Below are 17753 nucleotides of genomic sequence, written 5' to 3'. Positions count from 1 at the left end.
AATAATGTACTACAAAGAGTCAGCTGTCTCTTGAGGAATTCAAATGGAGATAAATAAATCAGCAGCAAGATGACATTCTCTTTTTTCCATAAGATAACTATCATTTTTTAAATCTAAAGACAGAAACTGACACTTTTTTCATTATGCATGCAATTAGCATTTTTTTTTCTACTTCATTACAATAAACGCCTCGAGTCAAAAGCTTCTAATGTTAAATAAAATCCTGAAGCTGCTCATGCTAATACGATAAATACAAAAGGAAATGTGAGAGTGAAACTGTGATTTGATACAAACTAAATAATTATTAACAATTTATATATTATGCATTTGGATATTTGATAGTGACACCCAACATCATGGGTTAGTTAATTCGTCCAACTAATATAGGTCCTTCTTCAAGATAAATATACTTGGCAAAGAGCAAGGTAGCCTTGAGTCCGACCTAGTGGCATTAATCTTACATGTATGCCTGCATAATTGACCTAAATAGATGTATAGTAGTGCTTTAATGAATGCATAATGTGAATAGTCCTTGATATTCTCAGCAAGAGCATTCAATGTGGCAAAGGACCCTTGCATACAAAAGCACAAAAAATATTAATTTAGTATAATTCATACATTTAAATTTAGAAATTTAGGCCACTTGCAATAGAATAAACCTGTTTACATGATGATAGTTGATCAACAAAACAATAGCATCTATTTTGAATGAACCCAAATTATATTAGAAGTACTGTATAGTGTACTGTTACATACACAAAAAAGTTCAATATGATTGAAATGCCGCTATCACCTGTGTTTTCCACACGTGATAAGCCGTTTTAAACGTGTCATATCAAGCATAAATTGGCATTAGCTTTTGAACGCAAACTACAGGTTACTATGTCCGTTTCGATGAAGCCACAGATGGAACAGAAATAGCAAGGAAAAATATCTTGTGTATGTCGTACAACCAGACAGGTAAATTTATCTAACAGAGCAGCTCTAAAATTAAATTGGTGATTGCTTCCTCTAGCTTTCTGTGCTTCCATTTATTGATGTGTCGTAAGTTCTAAACCATCCTAGGGGAAGAAAAATCACTCTTCATTGGCAACTCTGGTATGTTTCCTGATCCTGACTGCAGATGGAAGAACGCAAATTGATCACACAGTTACTCCTCAAGTAATTTGGTGGCGGACAAACACAAACGGTAATTTAATTTACACCATGACAATGCTACGCTGTACAACATCTCCAAGGACAAACACTTAAGTCATCTGTAAATTAGTAGATGAAAACATAAGCACTTCAGAGTCTTTCTTTAGGCAGTGTGCTAAAAAAGAGACCATTACACCACTACTACCAGCCAAAACCATTTATCACGGCAGGGCGGATGCATGCGTCCATTTTGTGTTGACACAAAATCTTGGCCCTCCAATCCAAATGCTACAGAACCAATATTTCCAATACTCTTTTGTCCAGTTTTTGGCGAGCCGATGCTAATTGTAACCTCAGTTTTCTTTCCTTAGCTGACAGGCAAGGTCACCCACCTATTGCAATCTGCTGCTGCAGCCATTATGCCTCAAGATACAATGTATTGTACATTCAGAGATGCTCTTCTGTTCACCTTGATTGTCTACTGCTACACTTTCGGCATGTCCAGCGAGGGGTCACCACAGCGAATCAACATTTTCCATTTCACCTTAGGTTCATCACATCTTCAGTCACTTTCATGTTTTCCCTCACTACTTTCATAGTAGTATCTATCTTCTTATTACCTCTAGCCCTGTTCCTTGGCAGTTCCACACCCAACATCCCTCTACCGATAAAGTCCCTACGTCTCCTCTGAACATTCCCAAACCATTGAAGTCTGATCTTTCCAAGCTTGTTTCCACAATGCCAAACCTTCACGGTCCCTCTTATTCTCTCCTTACTAATCCTATCCAACCTGGCAGTTATCCAGGATGATCAATGTTTACGGACGTAATACGGTGTCCCGGTTTTGTGCAAAAGCCTGGGGGACAACATCTATCAACAGTCAGCTAAATGTACCAGTTTCACAATCAATGCATTCAGTAGACAAGTGGCGAAGAGGAGTCTATCGGATTGCAAGCTTGACAAGCAGCAAGTGTGCTGTGTTGAAAACAGCTGGTTAAGGAGCTATGGAACAAGCCATGAGTCATGTTTTGCAATTCTGAGAAAACTGCTGCTCACTGTCACTTTCATGACATCTAAACCATCTGGCCTACACTATTTTCTTCCTATCACAATAGTATCCGGCTTGGCAAGATGGCTTTGTGAAATTGCAGCATGTATTCTCGCGAGTCCATCTGCCTCACAATGCTAGCCTCTGAATGCTTTGGGAGAGACAAAATAGTGATTCAATCCTGCATCAAAATGGGACTGAATTTCTGTGGTTGGATTGCTAGGTATCATAAAGCATCATTTCATATGGAGTGCCATCAAAGTGTCAAAACCTTTGAATGCTGGCTCTGATGTTCTCTTTGGTGTGTGTCCATGTGTGTGTGCATGTGTTTCACCTCCACTCCTTTTGCGGTATAGTGAAGTACAGTTGAGTGTGTTATTATCGCTTCCCTTTTCAGATGGTGTCACGTCATTCGCTGTGATTTGTAAATATACTGGAATATCAAAGTTTACTTTAGAAAATACTTTGCACACCTTTTGTGTAGCATTTGGCAATTTAGACTGTTGTGATGACAAGTAGGCTTTTGTGTTGTGATAATGACGACAGGGCCTATGTCCGATTATTATTATTATTATTATTATTATTGTGGAGACAGATGATCAATTATGCAAGCAGAAGGTTTGATAATTGAGTTGAGGTTTGGATCATTGAGCTCTTGGAATTGGAATACTAGACCTTTTCAAAGTACTTCAGATTTTTGACAGAGGAGAAATGTGCCTCGAGACTCGTATCATGCTATCAACTAACATTCTCGGAAGAGATCTTTTAATGACTTGCAAGGAAGTTGTCATGATTTAAAACAAGAAAGTAAAATACTGGAGGTGGTCTTTGTTGATTGAGACAACAATTGAAAATCTTTTTTTTGTTATTCCCTTGATTGCTTCTTAAATAATTCCCAATAAACAATTTAAAAAAAACTTGTAGAGTATAATTCCACCGTGCTCTGCAAATTAAAAGTATGTCAATTAACTGCCATTGCCTTATACTATATATTGTGCATTGGGTGCAAGTTCAGTATTCAAAATGTACTTTGGTCATTACAGAGCTCCATTTTATCAGGATTTATAACTGGTGAAGTCCTAGTTTTAAACTTCGTATCTCACTGACCCATTTTCTAATTGATGCTGATTAGTTCTGAATGATATAAATGAGCAGAAAAATCAAACCCTATATTTAGCATTACACACAATCAGTGATCCATGGGGATTACTTGTAGCCCTGATTATAAGTGTGTGATTTAATTAAACCATTATATCACATCAATCTTCCATCTCCTGTATGGCGCCCGCTCTGTTAATTACGTCTATCCTGTCACCTAAATTGCGGTCATGTTAGTGCCAGGCCATTTACTCTTATTCATAATTCTTGTTAAATCAACAGCAGATGAGGCCAATGCAGAGGGTGGGTTTCAATGCAAATATAGTGGCTGACTATGAAAAAAGAGGAACAATAAAATTGTGTGGACGTTGTCATCATATCATGATATTTTGATGTAACATCTCACAATCAGGTTATTGCTTTCTCCCATTAGCACAAGTTGTCAGTCCAGTGATTTTTTTTCCAGACTATGTTACATCTTACGTTGCCTGTACTGACACTACTGCCAGTATAAATAAAAAGCACGGGATAGTGTAGTAAGTGAGTTTGGAGTTGATATTACTGTGCTTCAGTTTATTAGTGTTCGCCAGTATACGACAAAACTCCCACCCCTATTGAGGCCCACTATTATTGCATTTTCTCATACAGGCCAGCTTTGATTGCAATGGCTCACCTGCTGGATATGACTTTTTCTTTTTTAAAGCGCAATTATGCTGTCGGTAAGATGAGGAAAATGAAATAGGTTTCATGCTGACTTCTTTTTCTGCTATATTCAGCCATATTTTTGTACTTTAATATGAGGATTTTTACAGTAGATTTAAATGGGAGGAAATCTTCGAGCATGTGGCGTTATGTAAAATTCAGTATCGGCAATCCCTTGTCGGCTTCCTATCCCACCCTGGAAAAATATAAACTGATTTTAACAGAAGCTGTTGTGGAATTGAAGACAACTTTTTGCATTACCTCTTCAAAATTTTAAAAAGTCTGTTTGGTTTCTAACTTGCTCTTCAAAACATGGAATTACATCAGCTTTCTTCATTGTATTCTTCCATGGAGCAGAAAGGTTTGGTGAAAACAACTTAAAACTAAGGCTCTATGCATATTGGTTAATCCACTGAATATGTACTACCCACATTCCATATACTGTTACTATATATTTGACTGTAGCAAAGCAACGATAAATACTTTGTTCACTGGTTTATGAGGCCATTCAGTCTGCCATTACCAAGTGGCTAATCGGTGATGTTATTGCTTGAGCATCAAACGATGAGGGAATAGAGTCAGACAGCAAAGCTCCCTTTGAAATTTGTGCACTTTATTTAGAACCGAATACTTGTCTAGACAGGGGCTATAATAAAGCTGTTTAATGCGGGATTACTTATGTTTTACCTGCAAAGGAAAAACTTGATCTCTTCATTTATTTTCCATTCCCTTATACCGTGTTACGGGGTTCCTAGCCCAGCCAAATATGTCCAGTAGGCGGGGTACACCTTGAATTGGTTGCCAGCCAATCGCAGAGCTGATTTCTTAATCATTTAAATTGGAAAAAAAGGCTACACAGTTACAGTACTGGGCTGGAAGGGCCTGAAAGGCCTTCTCCGCTGGCCTAAAAAATATCTGAATTATAGACTGACGCTATGTTCATGTTCAGCTTTGCGGGCCCCATCACATTGACTTAGTGTCGGTCACACAGCTGCTTTAACCAATCAGAATTAGAGTTGGCGACACCAGGGCCTTCTAGAAGGCGCATGGAATCGTCAGCGTTTTTACACCCTATGATTAAATTGTGCATGCATGCAATGCACGGCCCACCACTTTCTGACTAAAAGACTATTCTGGGCGTTCAAAGGTGTTTTCGCTTTGATGTTTGAAGATCATTTACTTAGTTAGATTGGAGACTGATCTGATTAAACAGAACTGTGCTTTGATACCGTATTGAATTGAATGCTTTTATTGTCATTATACAAGTATAATGAGATTTAAAGTCACTCTAACTTCAAATAATCTCTCATTTCATTTTAAATAATAGTTGCGCTGATTTGTTTTTAACTTTAAAATATTATGTCCGGTGTGGTTATTAAAGTTCAAATTAAACATGCAAGTACATTTTGTTAACTTTGCTCTCCAAGTCTTTATACTATATAAAATAGCTCTCCTTCCAAAACATAACTATCTTTTTTTGGTTATGTTTAAACCAGGCAAATGGGGATGGGTGGGTAAAAGTGAAGGCAACAATTCCTTCAGGTCTTCATAAGTTTGAGAGCACTGTAGATTGCTAAACCTGAGAAACTGCTTTTGTTTTGGCTGGTGTGAACACACTGCAATTTTGAAATTAAAAATCCCTCGGCACCCATGAAATATTTGCAGTGGCTTGGTAAAAGATAAACAAACCCCAGAGCACACATGATACTACTGTTGCACTGCATACAGCGTCATTTCGATGACATTTAACAATCTCATAACCGTATACTGATAACACCAAATCTCCATACCGATGATGTACAACAAGCAAAATTGGAATATGAGTAATCTTTCAGAAAACTGAAATATACTGGCTGCAAAAGAGGCAACTTCAGCTCAAAACCTGAAATCTTTAGTCCACTAGCTAGAGATATGAAATATGAAAGATTTTCATTTGACTTTTGAGCTTGACAGCGAGTCGGAGCAAGACCATGAAAATTGCTAGAGATGATGCCATCAAAATCTGACACATGGAGCACTTTTGCAAGAAAAAGTTGACAAATAATCAATAATTATTCATGACACTGGTGGGTTGACTTCAAAAGATTTGGGAGTCATAATTCAAGTGTTTAATTGATAATCAACAAACTGTAATATAGATTTGTAAACCTAAGCCCACCATGTTATGCCTTTTACAGTGTTTCTGTACAGGTATCAGTTCAATATCCAGCTAAAAATGATTTTGTTGCTCTTTTTAGACAAATAAGCAACATAATAGCATCCCCATGCACACACTATAAATGTACTGTATGCAACTTTCGATGGCATACATTCTTGTAATACGGAGAATAGTAAATTGCATCATTACTATGGCAACCAGAGGTAACCTACTTTAGTGATCTATCATATCTGTGGACCAGCCAGGAGATCCTCTAACGTTGCTGTAATAGTAGGATTGTAACCACTTTGTTGGATTAAATGCAATATGTGTACCACTTTTTTAAACATTACAGTTTGAGAAATATTAAATCATGTAAATATATCTGCTGAGCCTTGCTTTATTGCTTTTGCAAATTGTTTCCTGGGCTAATGAGGTCACCCAAAATAACTACCCAAAAGGCTTAAAACAAGACTCACCAAGATGACCTTTTGTGCACTGAATATTAATACTTTTGCTTGCAATTACTTAATCAATTCAGTGAATTTGATATTAACAGGGTTTCAGAGAAGACATGAGATTGGAATGCTAAATTAATGCACATCACGTCTGAATTTTTTTTCTAATTAATGCCATTTTCTATTTAGATATTCAATGCTATATTTGGGCTTGGATGTTCCTTTTTCACAAAGAAGAACCTGATTGAGTGATGCGACAATAATACTAAGTATCTTACAATTCTTGTCCTTTGCATGCTTTTGTGTATACATGTCCACACACAAAGGACTTCTTTGGAGTAATACTGCATGTCACTTTGCCATTAATATTGAGCCTTGATAATTTTTGTACACTATTCAAAGTTCAGTACTATATGAAAATTAAGATGTGTACACACTTCTGAAATAAAATTGGCAAATGGTGCATTAAAAGATTCGTAACATATTAAGAGGAGCTTACTACTTAATGTTCATACTGTGGTCTAAATTGTGAAAGTTGTTCATGGTATCTTAATTACCAAAAGTAGGGCCAGGTTATTTTTTTCTCTTTTCAGAGTATCCAGGGAACATGCACTTTCACACCAAGGTTTTTTACCCTTAACAATATTATCCAAGTATGACATTCATATGCCCTTTTTCTATTTTTTTAACTTGTCACTTCGGTTGGCTTCCACTTATTCCAGTTTGCTGACCCTCCCTCCCAATAATTACCCTGTATTTCTTCTTTAAGGTTTAATTGTCCCCAGCAACCAACATTTGTGTTAGTTTTCTTATTGTGTAATTTCAAAACACAACAACAACAAAAAACAACTACTTGTATCATTTTCCAACATTCCTTTCTTATTTTTGTGAGGTGTGAAAAAGACCATACATACCAGGATCAGATTTAGAGAATGTATCCACATCCAGAAGACTCCTACAAAAACAGCAAACAACACGGTTAAAAAAAAATCCCTGACAATATTACATTCCTTTTAATGCCTTTATCAAATGTACATTTGAACAAATAATTTAAATTTAAGATAAATTAAAGATAAATATGCGGGTTCTGGAAATATTTGTGGTGTTGAAGTAATTCAATTTTTTTTTGTTCAGTTAGAAAATTTTAGCTCGCTTTGTTTAGTGGAATTAATTTTCGTAATCAGTAGATGTTACAATATATATCCAAATTTTGTTCAGGCAATATTCAAGGTATGACTGCAAGTTCAAAGCTTGTGTCCACTGAGATGTGTCATTATCTCAAGTGGGGCTGATCAGAGGAGGGACTACACAAGAGCACCATCCATTCATTATTCATTTTTCAGGAATTGAGTGTAAAGACATTTAGCACATGGCAAGCTGACGGCCTCAACGAGCCTGACCAGGTTTTACAGCTCTATTTGGTCAACCAGTAAGCCGCAAATTCACGACCCAAGATGACATCAAAAACCAATCTCGGAGAAAATCCATCATACATATTTGAAATTCTCATGAATAAGATGTTTTCTTGCAGCGTGCTACGTTTTGTGCCAAATTGCACCTTGAAAAACAAAACTGGAAGAATTCATTAGGGTGTCCACAATGACTGTGAATATTAATGCTGGACCTTATGCAGGATAAATGTGGACCATAGAATCTCCTTAATAGCTCCTATACAGGCACCTGCTGCTCAGATCAACAATTTCCCAGTGAGCAGGGAAATCAAAAGGTCACAGATTCTGAGGGTGCGAGAATAAAAATAAATATACTCATTCAGGGGTTAGATTAGATTAGTTTAGATGGGTAGATGGATAGATGCCTAAATGGATAGCTATATCGAAACATAAACTTCAGTAGATAGTGAAAAATGTTGCATTTATGTCTTCTGTTACGGTTAACAACATATAAGCACCTATTTGCAAAAGAGTTTCATCTTACCGGCACGAGACGGTAACTTCTATTTTAGTTGCGGGGACTCTGGTGTTGAGTGGATCGAATTCCCCGATGGTTGCCATGATCTGGACAATGGAGGAGAGGCGACGTTAGGCATCCGACAAGAAAGACATCAATCTCACCATCTCAACATGCTGCTGTTAAGTCCATTGTGGAGAATCTTCTTCCTCCCCGCCTGAGATCCTATGGAACGCCAGAGAGAGGTGCATGCGCGGGGGTGAGAGAGAGAGGGAGAGGGAGGAGAGAGAGAGGAGAGAGAGGAAAGAGAGAGGAGAGAGAGGCGAGAGAGGAGAGAAAAGGAGAGCAAGCATAGAGAGAAAACTCGAGATAGTGGGATAGGAGGATGAGAGATGCCCGACATCAACTTTATAGTACAATATTCATTCGTGGTGCGCCCCTGAAGTGCATCTCTTCCCAATCCAATTAAATCATTCAATCCCGTGTGCGCGTGTTTAAAGCAAGAAAAACAAAGATAGATCTAATTTGGACACGGAAATTTAAATGACCCGTTAGTTTTCAATACGTTCTCAAGAAAACAGAATTCAATCTACACTTTTGATGAAATGTGTATGTCTTATATGTTTTTTGTTGTAGGACAATACTTTTAGTGATAAACCTTAAACGTGTTCTCAATCAAAGCGCTTAAAAATAAATTTGAAAATACTTTTTACAATTTTACTTTAATGACAATCAAAAGTTTATTAATTTATTCTTTTCCATTCCGCTTATCCTCATAAGGATCGTGGGGGTAAGCCTCAAGTGTGAGGATAAGCAATTCAGAAAATGAATGAGTGAATCAACATTGTGGTTCCACCTATCACCCTATTTTTTGAATCACCCTAAAATATTTCCAGTCAGTTGGGCAATAAATAATTAATGAGTTCTGCGCCCCCCTCCCTTTTTTTCATAAGAAACATATTCTACCGGAAAACACAACTACTGCAATGACTGAACCCTATGGGAAAACACACACACAAAACATGATACATAATTAGGTCTTTGGAAAAGACAAAACCTTGTACTTTTATTAAAGGTGTTTACATTTAATGTACAGTCCACAAAAATTAACTGAGATATTTTAAAATGTTCAAGCTATCTCCCTCCAAATTTAATGAGCTCTTCTGTTGCCATGTACCATCACTCTAACTTATACACCTTTTGTGTATAATCACACTGAAAGACGTGCCCGCATGAAGCATTCACTGTACCTCAAACAAAACCAGCATTAACGCAAATCAATATTTAATCGGCTTGGAATCAAATGGGTTCACAGCAAAAGAAAAGCCTTTATTTTATTTTATTTTATTTTATCAAACTGTTGATACCTTGGCCCCAGTTCTGGGATCGAGGGTATGATATCAGGTGGATTCTCACTGTGTAGATTTTCCATGTTCTTCCCGGGCTTGTGTGGGGTTTCTCCGGGTCCTCCGGTTTCCTCCCACATCCCCAGAAGCATGCTTAGTCAGCTGGTTGAACATTTTAAATTGCCCCTAAGTGTGAGTGTGAGCGGGTGGCTGGCCCCCGATTCAAGGGGTCCTCTGCTTGGTGCCCTTAGTTGGGTGGGGTGGGCTCCAGCACCCCCCACAACTCTTGGGAAGATAAGCAGATCAAAAAATTTATATAATTTGATATCGTTAAATTCAAATCAATTTGAACGTGGTAACCAATATCACTACCTTAATCGTTATTATAATGAATCAGTATGACGATGGGCAAATGTTTTTGTACGAGAAAGAAATGTACAAAATCTATAAAATCGCCGCCGCTACACTAATTAAGATAAAAAAAAGTTCATACGGTGTTTATTTTAGTAAGAGAATAGAATTTTGAGTCACAATAAGGAATCAGCCCACGCTCCTCACAATTTTAAATGTTGAAGACAAATACCATTTCTTTTTTGATAATTACTAAGTGCACTGAAAACCTTTCATTTTCCCTTACAACTGACTTGCTGCTTTATAATCAAGTGTGCCTCGTGTGAATTCTAGTTATGCTTAACCCCCTTCAACCTATTTTGTTGGAGAATAATAATAATTTTAATTAGACACCTTCGGTCAATTACTCAAGGCACATAATATTCACCATTCTTCAAACCCAAAACTAAAACAATATGACAAATAAACTTTCTCATTAATGGTGCGCTTATAATCTGGTACACATTATAGCCGAAAAATATCGTAAACACAAACCAAATAATAAAGTTGAATATAATCATGATAAATTGAAAACATGATTACTTGCACTTTTGTAGCATATACAGAACTTTCACGTGCATCATTAATTTACTTGTCCACGAGTTATTGCAAGACAGAACGTGTCAGTGTTCAGAGAAGCACTTAAACTGCTTGATTGAGATGATCATTGGGATAATAAAGGAACTGACATCTTGTCTTATTTGTCACCTCAATTGTCATTGAACCTATTTGAAATTCTGGGTATTGAAGCAAAAATAACAAATGACGAATGAATAGTGTTGTTAATAGAACTCATACACATTTTCAAATCATTAGGAGTCTGAATAAACTTCTCAATGACGTTGTTCACTGTATACAAGGAGTCCAAGTCGGCCATTTATAATTGCGAAAAATTAAGATAGATAGGCGAGAGAGCGGATAGCAAAGGTCCACGTGGGAGACCAGCCAATTATCCAAAGAGTAGACATCCTGTTTAGTGCCCATTCATCTGTGCAGAGAAGATATAATATACTGACATCAAGTTGTTTTTGAAACTACTTTCTCACATTAAACTTAGTATACGGAACACAATTTGACACATGGCTGGCTGCATGTGTCCACAAAATTACCAATATTCATTCACTCATCTTCCATACCCCGCATCCTCATAAGGGTTGCGGGGGCGCTGGAGCCTATCCCAGCTGACTTCGGGCGAAAGGCAGACTACACCCTAAAGTGGTCACCAGCCAGCCGTGGGGAAGTGGAATGTACTCAGCTGTTTGGGGATGAATTTAACTGAATGGATTAAAGGGTCACTCTGGGTATTGTTTACGAGAGAGGGGGTGGAATGGGAAAACAACTGGTGGATCGGCGCAATATGCAGTGATGCCAACTCTGTGTCGGTCCACCGTGGTAAAGGAGGAGGCAACCCAAAAGGCAAAGCTCTTCACTGTTTTTCTATGTTTCGACCCTAACATATGGTCATGAGCTGTGGTTTGTGACCCAAACAACAAATATTTCAGATCCATCTCTTAGTAATAGAGGTGATGAGTTTGATCTTCTAGGAGAGAAATGGCATAGCGCCACTGCTCGTGCACAGGGATAGGAGCTAGATGAGGTGGTTTGGGCAACTGGACATCCCGTGGACACTTCCCTGGTGAAAGACGCTGTGCTGCAATTCAGACACTGCACACCCAGAGTGTTGCATTTGAAGACAAGTTACATCACAAGATTGTGTGAAGGTCTCTCCCAGTCCTTTAATCCTAGAGGATGCTTCAGACTCGTATGCACTCAAAATGGTTACTCCTCATCAGCCGATTTTGGAGGACTCAACGCAACAACCAGAAATGATTGCGTGCTGCTGCCACGGCTGAAAGGAAAGATCTTCAATCCATTGACATGACTTATGAAAGAAAGTATTCAAATTTGGCATATGATTTACTGTATGCTTTTAATTTATTTGAACATCCATTGCTATGTTCGTTCATTCATTTATTCATTCATTTTTGACACTAGAAAAATGTTTGCATCACAGTTGTTGGCTCAAGATATTATCATTTTCTACATATTTCAATTGAGAATAACCATGGTTTCATTTTTACATTACGCAATCAGATAATACACCAAAGGCCACATTCCATTTTAGTTATTTAACTAATTACATTGCATGTTGAAAATATACTTCTATCAAGTTACTATGTCTCTTTTCTTTCTTGAACAAATCCCTTGAAATTAATAGTATTCATTTGATCTCATATACTTATTACTGTAGGCTGACGTGTATGATTTTTGGATAGACCGTCAAATCTGACCCTGACAATCATTTAAACAGCTGTACACATGCTTACGTAAGTAGAGATGTATATTACTTTGAATTAGCATATTTTTTTCCCACAATATTTAATACTAGCCCCTAAACCTTTTACAAATGTTTGTATGATATATGTATGCAAATGTAAGTATATGTATGCAAGAAACAAGAGAGGAAAAAAGAAAATTATTACTATGGCTTTCTCCCACATCCCTAAAAGCAGGCATGTTAGGCTGGTTGAACACATTAAATTGTCCCTAGGTATGAGTGTATGGTTGTTCATCTTCTTGTGCGCTGCGATTGCCTGGCAAACATGTTACTCTTCTTACATGCCTGACCTTCTATAATGTAGAAGCACATTTGCAATTGCACAGCTGGTACAACCACATAAATATTGCAAATAAGCAGTCCTGAGTCAAAACCATAGTGAACACTTGGACTGCAAGTCACTGAGGCAGGCCATCCAATAAAAGTGTACCGCCCCAAATGTTATAAAAGTCACCTTCCTCATAATGAGTGAATTGATTAAAATTAAATATTCTACTTGTATGAGCACAATGATGCGCCATGGAAATCAGCATCGCTTCATTAAGTAGTACTATAGCATCTTTTAGAGTTTTTATTAAATGCTGCGCTCTAGTGGTTAGTGTAAGTTCTACAGGAGTATTCTGCATATTTTTTGTTTGAGCTCAGTCCAAATGTCACAGTAGTACATGTCTGTGTTTAACTACTACTACAGTGTATATGCAAATAAAATATAATTATCTCGTGGTTCTAATACATTTCAGTGATGGTCAAAGTGCATGTTGTACCTGTGTTTATTCATTCATTCATATTCTGAAGCGCTTACCATCACGAGGGTTGCAGGGGTGCAGGATCTTATCCTAGTTTACAAGGGACAGGAGGCAGGGTACACCGTGAACTGACTGCCACCCAATCACAGAGCACACAGACAAACATCCATTCATGCAGACACTCACACATGGAAAATTTGAATCAATCTTGGAAACAGAAGTACCTGTTGAAATTGTACTCTTTGAAACCAAGACTGAGTCCGCCTTCTTATGTCAGTAGAGGAGCCTTCGATAAGGATTAGATAGATCTCAGTGGTGGTCCGTGAATTTTCTAACGACGCCTTCAGCTGTCTGAATCAATCCGACCCTCAAAAACTATTTTATGCCTATAAAACCTCTACTGCAGCTACAGCTGCGACACATAAAAAAGCATCAATAATAACCTCATACAATTGAAATATTATTTAGGAATATAGCCATATTTTACTCACCAAAATCCATCCTCCTTCCTTTCCTCCTTTTCTATCGCCATCGAAGCTAATGCTGAAAGTCGAGCCTGTCTAGTGCTGAAAATGTTCCTTCCCGGTTGTGACAGGCTTGCTTGCTTCGGAGTTGTCCAACCTTTCTTAATGATGTCCAGCTTTTCTTGAAAAGTCTGTCTTGAAAATGGTTTTGACAGTAAATCTGCAAACAAATCCATTTCTTCTCCTCCTTCAGCCATTGCGGGTTGACAAAACCGCTATTAAATCAACACAACAATATATATTTGCTTGTGCAGCTCGCTCCAGATACAGTTTGATAGCTCTGGCTAGTCCACGCCATCACTAGCCAATTTTGGTAGCTCTGGCTAGTTCTCGCCATCACTAGCCAATCATAGTTGGTGAAAGCGATGAGGTATCCCTACGCCTGCGAGAAGGCATTGTGGTGTCGCCAACTCGAAATCTGATTGGTTAAAGCAACAGTTTTATCGACGCTTGTTTTATGCAGCAGAGCCTGCAGAACTGATTGTGAAGGCCTTAGGCAGATTTCTGACCCTGGCAACAAATAATAGCTGAAATGTGATTGGTTAGATGCTTAAATATGAAAACACACATCTGGAAGCAGCGCAACCAGGGGAAAAGCAATGAAAGGAAGCTGACAGACAATTTGGAATTATTTAATAAGTATTCATAGACAAAACATAATCAACATCAGTCTGTGATTCAGATATTTTTTAGGCTAGCAGAGAAGGCCTTGCAGGCCCTGACGGTCCACCACTGATAGATGTAGACTAGATTAGATTTAAAAATAAAACAACATGCAAGATGTACTACTCAAATACAAAATCAGGTAAAACAGCAAAGTTTTGGTCACCACGTTATGAAAACTAGGCGGCATTGTGTTTAGGTGATTAGCTCACAGTTTTGAGATCAAGGGTTCCAACCTGGGCTCCTGCCTTCCTGTGTAAAGTTTGCAAGTTCTCTCTGTGGCCAACAGAACACTTAGTGTCGGTCCCGTTTGCTAGAACGGTTGTTTTTTTCCCCTCGTTCGGAGTGATTGAAAGACCCTCGTAAAGATAAGCGGTACAGAAAGTGAATGAATGCATTGTAAATGTTTTTAGAGTCGAGGTTTTTTTGTGTGTTTTTTTTTTAAGAGTTCAACTCATAAAATGTTTGATGCTACAAACCGATTTTTTTTCTTTGCTGTTCATTTCTGAAATTGTAATTACTTATTTTAATTACTTATTTTTATTTACTGTGTATGTTGCACAGTTAGGTTTAAGATGCAGTATAGCACAAAATGTAAGCCAGTAAGGAGCACAACATTTATAATACAAAATATATAATGACCAAGGTTCAAACAGATTGAGGCAAACAGTTCGGAGTCTATATTTATGAGGTTGGCATTATACTGTCCTCTGATCTGTCGCCACATCCTTTCACCCCGCACCCCCAACACACACAGTCAACTCATAACCCCTTCTCTTCACTCTGAAAACACCTGAGTCCTCAAGAGGCATCCCCAGCATGAACAGTCTATTTTCTCTCCTATGACATGTCCTCACTTCAGCAAATACATTGCACCTTTCGCTCTGCTAGTTTTTGCGCACCCATTAACACGCTACACTTGTGCACAAAAAACGCGCACACAGTAAACCACTTACAGCCGTACCAAAGTACAAACTACACGCATACGTGCACACACACACGCACGCACACACGCACGCACACACGCACACACGCACACACGCACGCACACACACAGCTGATCAAAACCCCCACCCCAGTCGACATGACAGGAGTCCTTAGGATGACAAAAATAGAGCCTGAGCATTGTGGGAGTGGAGGTCAGACATGGATGTTTATTTAGACACAATCCAGATGTGCTGTTTGCAACACAACCCGAAGATACATCATGATGCATGAAGAAATACGTGGTGAAAATCTTTTGGAACGTTTATGGGTAAGACTAGCACTGTTCTTTATGTTGTCTCAAAATGTTTTTAAAACAAAAGAAAAGGCTTCATCCACTTTGTTGTCCTGGCCTTGTTTTGCATGAATTTGCTGTTTACAAGAAGACACACGTATCAATCTCAAGAGCATTACAGGGCTTTTAATAGAAAGAGGAAAATGGCTTCAATAGTTATTGCAAGGGCTGGCCTCAAAGAAAACAAGATGATACTAATAAAGAAAGAAAGAAAATAGTAACGATTGACCTCTTTGAAGGGCAAGCTTTATCTTTGTTTAAAGACATTAGTTTGAACATATTTGGATGTGAGACATTTCCAACCAATGACTGCATCCCGTAAAATTAAATTTAAAGGTGATGCACTCACATGTCGCATGGAGACATATCGGTAATAAAAAGTATACCGCAATCTGCCTATGTTGGGTCGTTTCCAATAAGTTTGGCCAGTGGGACAGACAACTACGGCACCCTCATTAAATTAACCGGTGCACCATTGGCAAAATTAATATATTCATCGAAGACCAAAATTCATGAGCGCTTTTACTGGTGTGCCTCTAGTGGCACCCATGAGCAAAACATGATGGAGCCAATAGCCATATGCCAATGTTAAGAACCCGTGGAAGGGCATATAGCCCACTCCTAAGCATAACTCCCTCTCGCAAATAAACCCCAACCAGATTGAGTCAGTTTATTGGGACGGCCATCTGGTACGAATGGCTGAGTCCAGAATCTGGCCCGAAGTCAGCTTGAGATGGATTTCATCTCACCTATGACAGAAATTACTACAGAAATACCTTGACTTACGAGTGCCCCAACATACGGGAAATTTGAGATATGAGGAAAATTCCGACCAAATATTTGCCTTGAGATACGAGACAATTTTGAGATACGAGCATAAGAGACAGCCAGGTGGCCGAGACGCGAGAGGCTGCCTATGATAACATCTTTCTTGCCGCATATCCCTCGTGGAGAAATATCTACGAGCACTGGGCGGAGGTTTGCCTTTTTTCCGTGTTCTTTTGGGGTCAGTCAGTGCAGAATTAAGCGAAAAACAATGGGTCCAGTGCAATGAATAATAATAATAATAATAATAATCTGACATAGGCTTTGTCATCATCATTGACTCGACAAAAGCCTAATTGTCATCATACCCAGAAACTGCGTATGACGAAATTGGTAGTGCTTCTCCATAAGGTGCGTTTTCCCGGCAAAAGACCCAAATAAGTGATAATTTCTGACTTGTAATTTGGCATTCTGCCGTGATGGATACATCGCATCACCCCCCGAGCGGATCACTTACCTCTCACTGTCTTTCACTTACCTTCAGTCAGCCAGGAGGAGGCAGATCACCGCCCAACGTCTATTCATATTATATCTCACCCCAAAGTTATTACACAAAAGGATTGTGTGTCGTGTTACCGCAAGTTTAGAGTCCTGATGGATGTGGGAAAAAACTGTCCTTAAGCCTATTTGTCCGTACTTTGTGGGACCTGTAGCGCCTGCCAGAGGGCAGCAGCTGGAACAGATTCTGACCGGGGTGGTATGGGTCCCCGATGATGTTCCTGGCTCTACTGAGGTATCGAGGGCTGGCAATGTCTTCCAGTGAGGGCAGAGAGCAGCCGACGATCTTCTGGGCAGTGTTAATCACTTTCTACATGGCCTTTTTGTCTGCTGCCGTGCTTCCAGCATATCTCTTCGCCGCCTCCGACATACTCTGAGTGAAGGATTTGTGCGGAGAAAAGGCGTATGATGACAATCAATATTAAGCACGAAATAATCGAAAAACATGAGCGTGGTCCATGCGTGACTGAGCTGGCTTGCCAATACGAGAGGAGTACTTTGACAATCTGTACCATCCTTAAGCAGAAGGATGGTATAAATTATAAAGAATATCAAGCCTTCGAAAGGTCTAACCATAATTTCCAAGCTGCGCAGTGACATTCATAATGAGATGGAGAGCCTTCTTTTAATATGGATAAAAGATTAACAGTTAGCGG

General features: G+C 38.7%; 1 protein-coding gene across 4 annotated transcripts in view; it reads right to left on the bottom strand.

The window, feature by feature from the left end:
* LOC144075355 (copine-9-like) overlaps window positions 1–17753 on the bottom strand; it is a 65765-nt gene that overhangs the window by 33015 nt on the left and 14997 nt on the right. For 3 of the 4 annotated variants that reach the window (XM_077602295.1, XM_077602318.1, XM_077602327.1), the window contains exons 3-4: window positions 8516–8595; window positions 7495–7535 (exon numbers count right to left, since the gene is read on the bottom strand). In XM_077602295.1, the coding sequence (XP_077458421.1) occupies window positions 7495–7535; window positions 8516–8592 (118 nt within the window). In that variant the 5' untranslated portion in view covers window positions 8593–8595. Of the gene's footprint in view, window positions 1–7494; window positions 7536–8515; window positions 8754–17753 lie in introns of those variants that run through there. The other variant, XM_077602302.1, reaches the window with a different exon arrangement.

The sequence above is a fragment of the Stigmatopora argus genome, chromosome 1, assembly GCF_051989625.1.
Source record: "Stigmatopora argus isolate UIUO_Sarg chromosome 1, RoL_Sarg_1.0, whole genome shotgun sequence".
NCBI lineage: Eukaryota > Metazoa > Chordata > Actinopteri > Syngnathiformes > Syngnathidae > Stigmatopora > Stigmatopora argus.
The sequence above is the reverse complement of the archived record's forward strand: the minus strand, read 5'-3'. Positions and strand labels throughout refer to the sequence as shown.